At 40.6% G+C, this 14344-nt stretch overlaps 1 protein-coding gene across 1 annotated transcript; it reads right to left on the bottom strand.

Annotated features, from left to right (window-relative positions):
- Window positions 1-300: 300 nt before the first annotated feature.
- Window positions 301-2497, bottom strand: LOC100278211 (uncharacterized). Its single transcript, NM_001407292.1, has 4 exons — window positions 2387-2497; window positions 1998-2073; window positions 1063-1118; window positions 301-731 (listed from the first exon to the last, which is right to left on the bottom strand). The coding sequence occupies exons 1-4, from the start codon at window positions 2443-2445 to the stop codon at window positions 638-640; spliced, it is 285 nt and encodes a 94-aa protein (NP_001394221.1). The 5' UTR covers window positions 2446-2497; the 3' UTR covers window positions 301-637.
- Between the last annotated feature and the right edge of the window lie 11847 nt (window positions 2498-14344).

Genomic DNA, 14344 nt, shown 5'->3' with positions numbered 1-14344 from the left:
ACATTAAGAACGTGGGTTTTTAAGTTCGACGGGGGCCGTTGAATTTTTTCCCTTAAGTTCGACGGCACCCACGTTCTTACATTTAAGTTTGACGGGGTCAGGTGGCCGTCGAACTTATAGGTCTTGCGTGGGTCAGCGAGGGTTGCCCATTAAGTTCGACGGTACCCACGTTCTTAACGTTAAGAACGTGGGTACCCACGTTCTTAACCCTTTTCCAGAAAAAAATAAAAAATACAGAAATGAAAAATTAGACACACATAATAACACATGCAACATAGAATATCACATACAATACAAATTTCAAACACATGGATACATGTACATATCACAAATTCACACAAGTCCAAATACATAAGTTCACAAATTCACATGGCGCTCAAGTGTCTCACGCAGTCCCTCGGCGGTGGCGTCGTACAGTTGCTCGTGTTCTGTTATGCCTCAAGTGAGGGAGAACAGGACCATCAAGGCGCACACACGTTTTACTAGGACTTGCCAAATATCTGCTTTAGTTCGTCTTACATAGACCAGATAGCTGTCATCAGCAGCCTACGACGTTTTTGCATGCCTGCGCCCAAAGCCTCACTCCGCACTACACGACTGCTAGCAACCAGTTTGCACCTCCTACAGCATCCAGTGGTTAGTCTTCGTCTTCTTCGAAGTCCCTGACCTTCACATCTGCATCTTCCCCATATTGGATACATGTGTCGATAGAAGATAGCACATATTGTATGCTGCAGAAACAGGGCCAGTTAGGGATATGTGAACCAATCGACATTTTGCATAAATATCCACAAATATCATGGCAAAAGAAATGCCAGCAAGGAAGAACGAATCGGTGAGAGAATTCATTTCAAACTAGCCAAGTCCCCTTCCTTTTCATTCAAACCCCCCATATATCCTGTTGCGGTCTTTCATAAAGTTGCCAGATTCTAGGGTCGAATCAAACATGATTTTGTAACAACACGAGAACACGTAATAGATTACTACTGCATCAGTGTCTTCCAGGTCAAATGTGGTATATGAATGTGCATCTGTAGGCAATATTAGAAGAAAAAAAATCACCTGCTTTCCTTTCTCAAATCAAGTGGAATGAAACTAACCATGCTGTAATCATCAACCTACACAATGGAATTGAGATTAATATTGCAAGTTGGTAGCACCAAAATAAGATGCTAAAAATATTAAATGACACGCTGAAGGAAGTGATACAATTAGAATATTGGAATTGGTTCACGAACAAAGGAGAGAAGAATATAGCACGCTATCCTAGAAAAAGTAATTAAACAAGCATGCAAATAAATACATCTTCTTGCTTGTACAACTTTATATCAATGTTTCCGAGCTTATGGTCAAGCACAAAGAAACTAACTACTTCAATTGGTTCAGACAATAATGACTCATGCGGCTTCCAATGGAACACATATGGACGTAAAGTATTCAATTATATTACTATTTACTAGATTAAAAAATAAAGCTACCAGAAATCCATGTGAGAATCTCTGACAATCTGAATTTCCTAAGACATCCACAATCTGAATTTCCTAAGACATCCACAGATTTGGCAGTATTTGAATCGAGCTTTCCACGACCAAGAATCGATGATAGATTCCACTTCCCATCCATAAATAAATAAAACGAAGGTGAATTGCCCATGGTCCATTGGACGACAACGAACATGACACATGCACCATTAAATTTGAAACACACTAAAGCTGTTGTAACTATATCTGGCTTATAAGACATGTGAGTTTGCATGTGAGTTTCCACCAACCTCAACCATGGAGTCGATATCACTATCAGACCAATCATCCAAAGTTACAGATAAAACCTAATGGAGAATAGAGAAACCATGAAATGAGTAAGGAGTCTAAGCATGAACTATGACAGACTAAAGATCATAAGAGTACTGAAAATGCTGATGAGTTTGAAGGTGCATTGACATATATGTACAGTACAATGAAAAGAAATGTAAAAGAAGTTTGTCATGTTCAAATAACCTTTGAGATGTCAGGTCCAAGTGCCCTATGAACATCTCCACATTTTAAGCAAAGAAACACTCCAATATTAGCAGATCTGAAATGCACAAAAAACAAATAGCTTTAACAACTTATGTATAATGAAATAAAATAAAAACAAAATAAAGTACTGTGCATATTGGACATTTATTTTTGTTTGTTTTGTAATCAATGGCATGGGTATAGTAGCAAAGCTGTGTGTGTACACATGGGCGCTCCATTGCATTCTGTCTTCATATAAAAGAAATCAATGATCCAGTTTATCAACATAAAAATGAAGGATCTTTTGTAGAGAAGCCATGTAAGTAGCTATCTTCTGAAATGATAAACATAATAATAGAAGTTCAATGAAAAACAATGATGTCACTTACACCCATTTGGGATCAGGTGCACCACAGTCAGCACATATCCTATTGTCACTTTTTATCATGAGATCCTTCAATTTTCTTGCTTTGCCTATCAAACAATTAACAAGAATTTAGCAAAAAAGTGCATGTGACAGAAAATAAAAGGAACCGAAGCTTCACTTGATACTATTTGTGGAGTTGAATAACGTAATATTGACAAATCAAGGTATAGCACAAAAATACACTCTTATATCCTATTCAATAATATACAATATAGTGAAGTTCATGCCAGAAATTTGTTTGTTTATTGGATTATGACTGTTATTGTATTGTCATGTACTCATGTCATCGTTATTCTTTAGATGTAAGCATGTTACAGAATAGAAGCATGGCACTTAAAGTATGGTTGTTTAAAAATGAAGTGAAATAGAAGAGTTAGTGTTGGAGCTAGAACAAATTTGTGAATACTAGATATCAAGCTCACAGGGTTGGCCCGTGAAATTTCTTTCATATTTATCACCTAGACAACTGAAACGAAGTGGAAGAACCCATCATCCTGGTAATTATGTCTGGCTGGCTCCGCTCATGTTGATAAGCTCTGCAATCACAAGATGTACATGACTACAAGGCAGAACAAGAACCAATGGTCCTCCCTTGCCTCTGCCACCAGAATACCCCAAAGGCGGTGATCACCCAACCCCAAAGGAATATGCAAGTGACATGTGTTTTGAAGCCTGGCAGAAAGAAATCGCCATAGATCAGGCAGGACTACAAACTAAAATATATAGCATGAACAACTATTGGTGCTTGGCGTGAGGAGGGGGGATCGTGAGTATCGGACATTGGTATCTGTTTATATCTCACCAGTATCTCAATTTCATCCAAAGCATGAACCACCCTATTATTCCATACAATAAGAGCTGGGATGTTTATGGATTGTCCCAGCCTTCGATGCGATCAACCTAGATTCCATTCCAACAGCGTGTGTTGATGGTTGCGTTCAGACGAGAAATCGCATGAAATGCCTACATCATTCGAACTCTCTAGTGGATAGTGAACAACTATTGCCTCCAATTGTAATGCATTCTAGATGTGCTAACCAAACATGGCGACCGGTCTCAAAGAGAAACTAAGTAAAAAATCAAACATGTGGATTGCAGAATCACATATAATGAAGATAAAAAAAATGGGGGAGGGAGGGGGTACATGCCATGTAAGTGGAATTCCAATGTGTTGCTGGGGACACCGTACCCCTTGTAGCGCCTGACGGGGTCGTGGACGCTCCGTGTTTTCACCGTTTCCACGCCGTCCTGGACCTGGGGCTCCGGCGACCCGTGCCTCGGTGCGTGCTCCTTCGACGGTGGTGGTGGTGTGGGGATCATCAAGCGCAGCGCTACCTCATCGCCGTCCTCGATCTCGATCTTCACTGCGATGCGAGCACATACAATTGGGCGGTTACGCAGCTTACCGTCCGATTTTGGCGGCGTCCGATTGGAGCATGAGACCTTCTGCGTGCTCACCTGGCGCACACGGTACGACACCAGCTCCTTCCCGACAGAATAATCCTTGTCCGCACGCTTCGGACTGGCATCATCATCACGCGAGGGCCGGTCCTCTCGCGCGCCGACAGCGTCGTCGCTTGTTGCTCTACCAGCCGCGGCGCGGAGTAGCAGGTCTTTTGCTCGACGCCTCCCAGGGGATGTGCTTGCAGAAGTCTGGAGGGATCTTTTGCAAGCGGCAGCGTGGCGGCGGCGCGGCCCTGTCGCAGTGGCGCGGCGGAGGCGCGGCGCGGCCGCTCGAGGTGGCGCGACGGCGGCGGCTCGGCCTGCCCTAGGTGAGAGGAGCGCGTGTGTGTGGGCGAGATGAGACAGGGGGTGAGAGAGAGAGCCGCGCGCGTGGGATTTTTGGATTTAGGTTTTCAGGATTAAGTTCGACGGTGTGCACAAGCCCGACGAACTTAAGTTAAGAACGTGGGTACCCACGTTCCTAACACGTTAAGTTCGACGGTTTTTTCCAGGGCCCACAAACTTAACTTAAGAACGTGGGTACCCACGTTCTTAATTTTACCCACGAACATTTATCAGTTTCTTGTAGTGCCTCTTGCCCATATTTCAGGTAAGGTTGCCAGGCACTAAGCATATAAAGCTAATTACCAAAGCTAGAGTCATGATAGCACTCGTGGTTGCACTGTTATCCTGGGTGGTCACTCCATGTTCCAATTAATATGAAATAATGTTGTTTTAACCATCGGGTTAATGTCATAATTGCCAATTTCAATATCATAACATTAATATCAATTAATGAGTGACATAAAAGTTATTAAGTGGAGCGGTAGCACAAGTTTGCAAAGCTTAATAATTTCCCCAGGATAAACAAGGAATACAGTTGGTAAATCTAGGAAATCCTTACTTAGGTAAAACCCATCAAGTTATGCAGTATATCAAAAAGTAAACATTATTATATGCATTGATTGGGTACAAATAGAATATGCAGAGGGAGAATCCACTTGCCTTGCTCAAAAGTGTCATGCGATTCATCCACACACGAATTCGGATCCTCTACCACACAATCAGCTTCTAATAACGTCGCACGTCACCATACAAAAAGAAAGCATACACTAATAAATAAACATACACCATTTAACAAACAATGAAACATACACTTTACAAATCATACTTATAAAAGGAAGACATCTAAAAATAACACTTGATTTGTAACTATAATATAAGTCTATCCATATCGACGATCATCTCATTTGTTATGAGTTAAAATACTAATCATTTAGTTTCGAGAATTCACTAGAGGAATTTATATGGAAAATTTACTTTGGAAGCAAATACTATATAAATTCATATAAAATAACATATATGTAGCGCGGGTTATGAATCCTTTTAACTTTTCATTTTAAAAACTTTATTAAGACAATATAATGTTGTTTATAAGACCCATAACCTATAGTTCATTAAACTATTAGACTATAATAGACACGACCATTACTATATCATTTTAACACTAATAGAAATTCTATTATTTCTTAGAAGAATTATATAAACATATTATTAGTATTTATTCACGAAAAGCTAGGGTATAAATCTAATATGTTCTTATGCCTGTCGGTACATGCGTGAACCAAATCTCATGAGTGAAAAAGAAATGAAAACCCAATATTATTATAACTGAAAATAGGGAATGATGAATTGTCTAGTTATATTAATGTTTACTACATGTGTAAACATAACTTTTCTAGACAAGAAATAGTGAAATCATAAAAACTATTGAAAAGAGCTATTTAGCATACAAAATTTGATAATCGTAATCAAGTTATTGGGACCCAAATATTCATTAGAAAAATAACAATAATACGTTAGCAGGGACTAACAGGCGTACAGACGACGGTGTCGGCGACGCTACAGGCGCGGCCTCCGGCGGAGCAGCGACGACAGACAATGGGAGCGAAGTGCGTGAGCGAGGGTGGCCGGGGAAGGACGAAAGTTTAAGTTGGGAAAGGGAGTAGGAGAAGAAACACGGCTGGGCGTCCAATTTATAGGCCAAGGTGATGGAAGTCGGGCGTCGGGGTGGAAGGAGAAGGGTGGTTACCAGCACCGCCAATAAGGACACTTGGGAGAACTGGGCAGGAGAAACTGCCGATAGTTAGTTGGGAGAAATGGAGAGGGTGGGGCGAGCTGGCCATAATGTTGGGCGAGGAGGTGAAGAGCCGGTGGCGGCTGCTCGCGCGAGTGGGGAGATATTCGTGGCCATGGTTGAATGCCGATTGAAGCGCTGTGTTGAACGCTATTGATGACAGTATCAAAGAAACGATTGTGGCGTGAGGAAACTGTGAACGGACGCTGCCATAACGCGAGGCAAGAGGTGCAGGGAGGCGAACGGGCTGGCGGCCACGAACGGACGTTGCAGGCGGTGGTGCGTCTGCTCACGGAAAAAGGAAAACGATAGAACTGAGATGGGAAGAGAAGAGCTGTGCCTATTGGGACCCACACGTCATGCACATGAGAGAGGCCCACGACAATAAAGAAAGGAGAAATTCCGTGGGGAGCAGATCGGCCAAGCATTTTTTTGTTTTGTAATTCCAAAATCGTTTTTTAATAGGTATCCATAGAAAATATAAATAAGTATAATTTAAATATTGCAATATTTATAATAAACCTAATAATAATATTTATAATTAGAATACGATATATTTATATTTTAGAACAAAGTCTATAATTTTAATAAATTGGGTTTCGAATAATGGAATCTATAAATAAAATCATCAATCAATTATTAGCAAACAAAAAAATCATTCTCCAAAAGTAAATAAAATCAAGCACTTGATTCCAAAATTTTGATTTACTCCCTAGTAAGTTTAACGACTAGTAATGTATTATTTTTAATTGATGGATTTGAGGTGTTACAAAATCTATCCCTCTTAAAAGAATCTCGTCCTCAAGATTAAGAAACTTCCGAGAATAACTGGGGGAATTCTGCTCTGAGTTCATCCTCTCTTTCCCAAGTGGCCTCATCTTCCGAATGATGACTCCACTGAACCTTGCACATGTTAATGACTTTACTCCGTGTAATTCTGCGAGATGTTTCCAAAATTCTGATAGGATACTCCGAATAAGTTAAATCCTCATTGACATTCAGTTCTTCCATGGGTAATTGTTCCTCCGGCACTCTCAAGCACTTCTTGAGTTGTGACACGTGAAATACGTCATGCACATCCGATAAACTATCGGGTAGCTCTAATTGATAGGCTACTTCACCTTTTCTTTCCAAAATCTTGAATGACCCAATATAGCGAGGAGATAATTTTCCTTTAACCTTAAATCTTTTCATTCCTCTCATCGGTGAAACTTTAAGGTAGACAAAGCCTCCTACTTCAAACATCAACTCTCTTCTTCTATTATGAGCATAGCTTTCCTGTCTTGACTGTGCTGTCTTCAAATTCTCTCTAATAATCTGCACTTGCTTTTCTGCTTCTTGGAGAATTTCTGGACCAAATACTTGACTTTCTCCGGTCTGATTCCAATAAAGCGGTGTTCTACACTTTCATCCGTAAAGTGCTTCAAATGGTGCCATTTTTAGACTTGCCTGATAACTGTTGTTATACGAGAATTCTGCATAAGGCAAACTTTTATCCCAGCTTCTACCATGCTTTAGAGCGCAAGCTCTTAGCATATCTTCCAACACTTGGTTTGTCCTTTCCGTTTGCCCATCCGTTTACGGATGATAAGCTAAACTAAAGTTTAGCTTGGTATCCATGGACTCATGTAATCTTTTCCAAAAGCGCGAGGTAAATTGGGTTCCTCGATCTGATACGAGCTTCTTCGGTACTCCATGTAGACAAACAATCCTCGACATGTATAACTCTGCCAACTGGGCTCCCAAGTAAGTTGTATTTATAGATATAAAGTGTGCCACTTTAGTCAACCTGTCTACTATGACCCATATTGAATCATAGCCATCTCGAGTACGGGGTAGTCCAACTATAAAATCCATACCGATTTCTTTCCATTTCCATTCCGGTACCTTGAGAGGTTGTAGTAATCCTGCTGGTCTTTGATGTTCAACTTTAACTCGCTGACACACGTCACATAATGCAACATGAGTAGCAACATCTCTTTTCAAACCGTACCACCAATACTTTTCCTTTAGATCCTGGTACATCTTTGTACTTCTAGGGTGAATAGAGTAAGCTGAATCATGAGCTTCTCTCAAAATAAGTTGACGCAGGTGTTCGATTTCCGGTACGCAGATTCTCTTCTTAAACCATACTGTGCCTTGATCATCTTCCGTGAAATCTGGGGCTTTTCCCAAACCAATCAAAGTTTTAATTTCCTTAATTTTCTCATCGGACTCTTGTCCTTTACGAATCTCTTCTTCCAAAGTAGATTCAACTTCCATAACCGTTGCTTCTACATTATTGAGCATACCAAGGTTGAGTTGTTCCATTTCCTAGCACAATTCCTGTGACATCAAATGAGTAGTGATGTTGTTCACTTGACCCTTACGGCTCAAAGCATCAGCCACTACATTCGCCTTTCCTGGGTGATATTGTTCCAAATCATAGTCCTTGATCAACTCAAGCCATCTTCTCTGTCTGAGGTTGAGTTCTTTCTGAGTGAATATGTATTTCAAGCTTTTGTGATCTGTGAAGATTCTACACTTGTTTCCAATCATATAGTGCCTCCAAATCTTCAAAGCATGCACTACGGCAGCTAGTTCCAGATCATGCGTAGGATAATTCTTCTCATGCTTTCTCAACTGCCTTGAGGCATAAGCTATCACTTTTCCTTCTTGCATTAGCACACATCCAAGTCCAAGGTGTGATGCATCGCAATACACATCGAATCCCTTATGGATGTCTAGCATTACCAATATGGGTGCAGTGGTTAACCTTTTCTTGAGTTCTTCAAAACAATTCTGGCATGCATCATCCCACTTGAACTCTTTACCTTTCTCCAGTAGCGAGGTAAGAGGTTTCACTAACTTGGAAAAACCTTCAATAAATCTTCTGTAGTATCCTGCCAATCCAAGAAAACTTCTGATCTTGGACGCATCCTTTGGTTGCTTCCAATTTAGTATCTCACTTATCTTTCCTGGGTCCACTTTAATTCCACCATCGGTAATGATATGTCCTAGGAAAGCAACTTCCTTAAGCCAAAAATCACACTTCGAGAACTTTGCGTACAGTTGGTTGTCACGGAGCTTTTGTAGGACTAGCCGTAGATGATCTTCATGTTTTTCTTCATTCGGAGAATATATCAGTATGTCGTCAATGAATACGACCACAAATTGATCCAGATATTCCATGAATACTTTATTCATCAAGTTCATAAAGTATGCTGGTGCATTAGTTAGTCCGAACGACATGACCAAAAACTCATATAATCCATATCTCGTCGTGAAGGCTGTCTTCGGTACATCTTCTGCTCGAATCTTTAACTGATGATATCCCGATCTTAGATCTATCTTCGAGAATATCTTAGCTCCCTTCATCTGATCAAATAAATCTTCAATCAGAGGTAGTGGGTATTTATTCTTGATGGTTACTTCATTCAAACTTCTATAATCAACGCACATTCTCCTCGAACCATCCTTCTTGTTCACAAATAGCACTGGGGCTCCCCAAGGGGATGAACTTGGGCGAATGCAACCTTTTTCTAGTAATTCTTCTATTTGTTTCTTCAGTTCTACTAAATCCTTGACATCCATTCTATAAGGTCTTTTCGAGATAGGTGCGGTTCTGGGTAATAATTCAATAGAAAACTATATATCACGGTCAGGTGGCATACCTGGTAATTCCTCTGGAAATACGTCTGGGTACTCACACACTACCTTGATATTTTCCAAGGGCTTTTCTTCCAAGTGATTGATCACTGTCTTCCCTTTTGCATCTGTTGACTTGTCTATGCTAACTTGGATTCTTTCACCTTGAGGACTTGTCAACATAATTGTTCCGTTGGCACACTGTATCACTCCATCACAACTTTTCAACTAGTTGCATCCAAGAATCACATCAATACCGATGGATCCTAGGACCACTGGGTTGACTGAAAAATCTATTCCTTGAATCTTGAGATTAACATGGGGGCATGAGTGTGTGGCCTTCATGTCACGTCCCGGTGAACTAGTGTGTAACATCTTCTTAAGGGGGTACTTAGGTATGTTGTGCTTTTCCACAAATGACTCAGTTATAAATGAATGTGATGCTCCAGAGTCAAATAAAACTGATGCAGGTATGGAGTTAACGAGGAACATACCATACACTATGTCGGCATCCTCAGGTACTAATTCTGCGGTGACGTGATTGACCCTTCCTCTACTCTGGTTCTGCGGAGTCTTGTTCTGAGCAGATCCACGAGCGGGGGTGTTCTAGTCATTTCTCTGGTTATTGCTTTTCTGAGGTGTCTGCTGGTTGTGCTTTGGGTAGTTGTTAGCATAGTGGCCCAGCTCACCGCACTTGAAACAGCCGTTGGGTTGGACTGGTGCGTTGTTGCTTCTGGCCTGCGTGTTCATGGCGCCACCTTGACGATTCTGTGAACTCCCGCCAGACCTCTGGTTGGTCTGAGAGTTGCTTCTTAGCTGGTTCTGACTTTGATTATTTCTCTGGCCTTGTTGTCTAGAGCATTACATCTGATAGTTGTTTCCACCCTGATTTCCAGAGCGGAACTGCGAACCTTGAGCGTTGTTCGGGCGGGTGTTCCTGCTGGACTGACCTTGAAACTTCCTTTTATGGTCAGATAAATCCCTTCTTTTACTTTCAAGGCCAATTGCCTTGTTCAGTAGTGTCTGGAAATTGGGCAAGGTATGACTCTGAAGTTGGTAATTCAGTGGTCCAATCAGTCCTTCCAAGAAACGCTCTTGGTGCTTCTCATCTGTATCCACTTCTTCCGGTGTGTAGTGTGAAAGCTGAGTAAAGCGATCACGATACTCACTGATTGTCATATTTCCTTGAGTAAGGGAAAGAAATTCCTTCTTCTTTAGCTTCATAATTCCCGAAGGAATGTGATGAGCACGGAAGTTCGCTTGGAACTCCTGCCAGGTTATAGTATCCGCGTTGGGGTGTGCCGCTGTGAAGGCATCCCACCAGTCAAACGTGGCTCCCTCGAGTCTTCCCGAGGCGTATAAGACCTACTCCCGGTCGTTACACTGGGTGATGTCAAGCTTCTTTCCAATGACCTTGAGCCAGTCATCAGCATCCAAAGGATCAACCGCATGAGAGAATGTTGGCGGATGATGACTCATAAAATCTCGGTGCTTATCTTTGGCCGGGGGTGCATTATGTTGTTGTTGCTGATGCTATTGATTCAGCTGGTTCTGCTAAATCTATTGAACAGTTGCAGTGAGTCCTTGTAGTAACTGCATCTGGGCGGCGATGAACTATTCCATGTTGGGGTTCGGTGGTGGTGGTATTTGTTGACCACGCTGATTCCTGTTGTTGTTGGGTCCTGAACGGGCGTTCACCATCTGATTGGTTAGATAGTGAAATCCTTAGAAGAGTGAGGAGTAGAAAAGATTCTAGAGGGGAATATCTTAAGTTTAAAATTTTTATATGTTCTTATGGCCATCATTCCATAAGACCATTGCACTCAAACAAAAATCCAACTCAAACATATCAAACATCACCACCACATTGTTGTTATTATTATAGTATAACACTGTTTTATTGTATACTACGTCTAGCTTATTTCAATAAACTATATATCCTATCAACCTAAAGGAGTATGGTGATAGACTCAGGGGTTCCATAACAAAGCCTTCCAAAAAGAATGAGGATAAGGCAGAGAAAGACGTTTCTTCTTCATCATCCAAAGGTGGGGTAGAGGGTGCTGGCCGATCTTGAGCAACATAAGTAATACTTTTGTAAGCAGTTCTTCTGATAGCAACCTTCCGATAGATAAGAGAAAATCAGACTAGAAGAGTTTATTATAAAGGAGTTGAGTTTAGATATAAAATAAGTTTTTTATGGAGGAAAATAACTCAAGTTTTGAAAGACTAACTAGGCTTTTCATTTCTAACTAGTCTAACGACCTAGGGTCAGCATAGCTTTGATACCACTTCTGTCACACCCGGTTCCAGGGGGTAGAACCGAGCGAATACCATATGTGTCCCAAGATCCATTTCCACACATATGTTGACATCACAAGTGTAATATATCAAAAGACAATGCAATAAAGGCGTAAAGAGAGTAGAATTTTATTACATCATCTGAATCATTGTATCTTTAACAAGTATCACATCAAAGTAAAGCGGAATTTAAATAACAGGGGCAATCTCTCACAGGAAGATGACCGGTGTATCGTTAGACTTAGAATTCATCGTCGTCAATATCTCCATCAAAGTCTCCAGCATCACCCTCTGATCAAAATAATAGCAAGGGTGAGCTCACTTATGGTCGGGGCTCAACAAGTGGGGGAACAATTAATGCAGGTATAACAAGGTGATGCTAAGGTTGAGCAGTAAGCATTTTAGTTGGTCAATATTTTATTAACAACACATGTCTTACTAATAAGTGTGAATCCCAAGTATCCCACTTAAACAAAGGAATATGAATATACAAAAACACTTAAGTGAAACCACTTAAGCAAATCATTGGCAGATCATCAGATCTCAATTTAATTCCATCTTCAAGTTCAATTATCATGTGAGGAGTCCAGGTCGCTCTTAACCGGGAGCACGACTGATATATCAGTTTTACACTCTGCAGAGGTGGTACAACTTTACCCACAAGCCATGTATCCCATCTAGCCCGGGTTGATCGGACCCTTAAACACTGCCAAGGTGAATGGCTAGGGATCCATTATGAGGCTTTCACAAAATACACTTAATACGAAGCAACCCGCTAAGGTTTCTAAAGCCGATGGTGGTGACCCCCTGGGTGAGGTACCTTAGCTAAGAATATGTCCCCTTGATAACGTGAGCTGCCAACACCACCGCTCCCCCTCTTGCCCATATTTCAGGTAAGGTTGTCAGGCACTAAGCATATAAAGCTAATTACCAAAGCCAGAGCCATGATAGCACTCGTGGTTGCACTGTTATCCTGGGTAGTCACTCCATGTTCCAATTAATATGAAATAATGTTGTTTTAACCATCGGGTTAATGTCATAATTGCTAATTTCATTATCGGAACATTAATATCAATTAATGAGTGACATAAAAGTTATTAAGTGGAGCGGTAGCACAAGTTTGCAAAGTTCCCCAGGGTAAACAAGGAATACAGTTGATAAATCTAGGAAATCCTTAATTAGGTAAAACTCATCAAGTTATGTAGTATATCAAAAAGTAAACATTATTATATGCATTGATTGGATACAAATAGAATATGCAGAGGGAGAATCCATTTGCCTTGCTCAAAAGTGTCCTGCGAATCGTCCTCACACGAATTCGGATCCTCTACCACACAATCAGCTTCTAATAACTTCGCACGTCGCCATACAAAAAGAAAGCATACACCAATAAATAAACATACACCATTTAACAAACAATGAAACATACACTTTACAAATCATACTTATAAAAGGAAGACATCTTAAAATAAGACTTGATTTGTAACTATAATATAAGTCTATCCATATCGATGATCATCTCATTTGTTATGAGTTAAAATACTAATCATTTAGTTTCGAGAATTCACTAGAGGAATCTATATGGCAAATTTACTTTGGAAGCAAATACTATATAAATTCATATAAAATAACATAGATGTAGCGCGGGTTATGAATCCTTTTAACTTTTCATTTGAAAAACTTTATTAAAACAATATAATGTTGTTTATAAGACCCATAACCTATAGTTCATTAAACTATTAGACTATAATAGACACGACCATGACTATATCATTTTAACACTAATAGAAATTCTATTATTTCTTAGGAGAATTATATAAACATATTATTAGTATTTATTCACGCAAAGCTAGGGTATAAATCTAATATGTTCTTATGCCTGTCGGTACATGCGTGAACCAAATCTCATGAGTGAAAAAGAAATGAAAACCCAATATTATTATAACTGAAAATAGGGAATGATGAATTGTCTAGTTATAATAATGTTTACTACAGTGTGTAAACATAACTTTTCTAGACAAGAAATAGTGAAATCATAAAAACTATTGAAAAGAGCTATTTAGCATACAAAATATGATAATCGTAATCAAGTTATTGGGACCCAAATATTCATTAGAAAAATAACAATAATATGTCAGCAGGGACTAACAGGCGTGCAGACGACGGTGTCGGCGACGCTACAGGCGCGGCCTCCGGCGGAGCAGCGACGACAAACAATGGGAGCGAAGTGCGTGAGCGAGGGTGGCTGGGGAAGGACGAAAGCGAGAGTTGGGTAAGGGAGTAGGAGAAGAAACGCGGCTGGGCGTCCAATTTATAGGCCAAGGCGAGGGAAGTCGGGCGTCGGGGTGGAAGGAGAAGGGCGGTTACCAGCACCGCCAATAACGACACTTGGGAGAACTGGGTAGGAGAAAC

The sequence above is a fragment of the Zea mays genome, chromosome 3 (assembly GCF_902167145.1).
Source record: "Zea mays cultivar B73 chromosome 3, Zm-B73-REFERENCE-NAM-5.0, whole genome shotgun sequence".
NCBI lineage: Eukaryota > Viridiplantae > Streptophyta > Magnoliopsida > Poales > Poaceae > Zea > Zea mays.
This window is presented reverse-complemented; position numbering and strand designations above follow the sequence as displayed.

Excerpts from the sequence above, each read along its gene's own strand:
- LOC100278211 (NM_001407292.1), bottom strand. The coding sequence starts at position 2,445 with ATGATAAAAAGTGACAATAGGATATGTGCTGACTGTGGTGCACCTGAT. Across the intron at positions 1,119-1,997 it reads TTGGACCTGACATCTCAAAG|GTTGATGATTACAGCATGGT; the intron begins GTTATTTGAACA and ends TCCATTGTGTAG. Across the intron at positions 732-1,062 it reads GATTTGAGAAAGGAAAGCAG|CATACAATATGTGCTATCTT; the intron begins GTGATTTTTTTT and ends CTGTTTCTGCAG.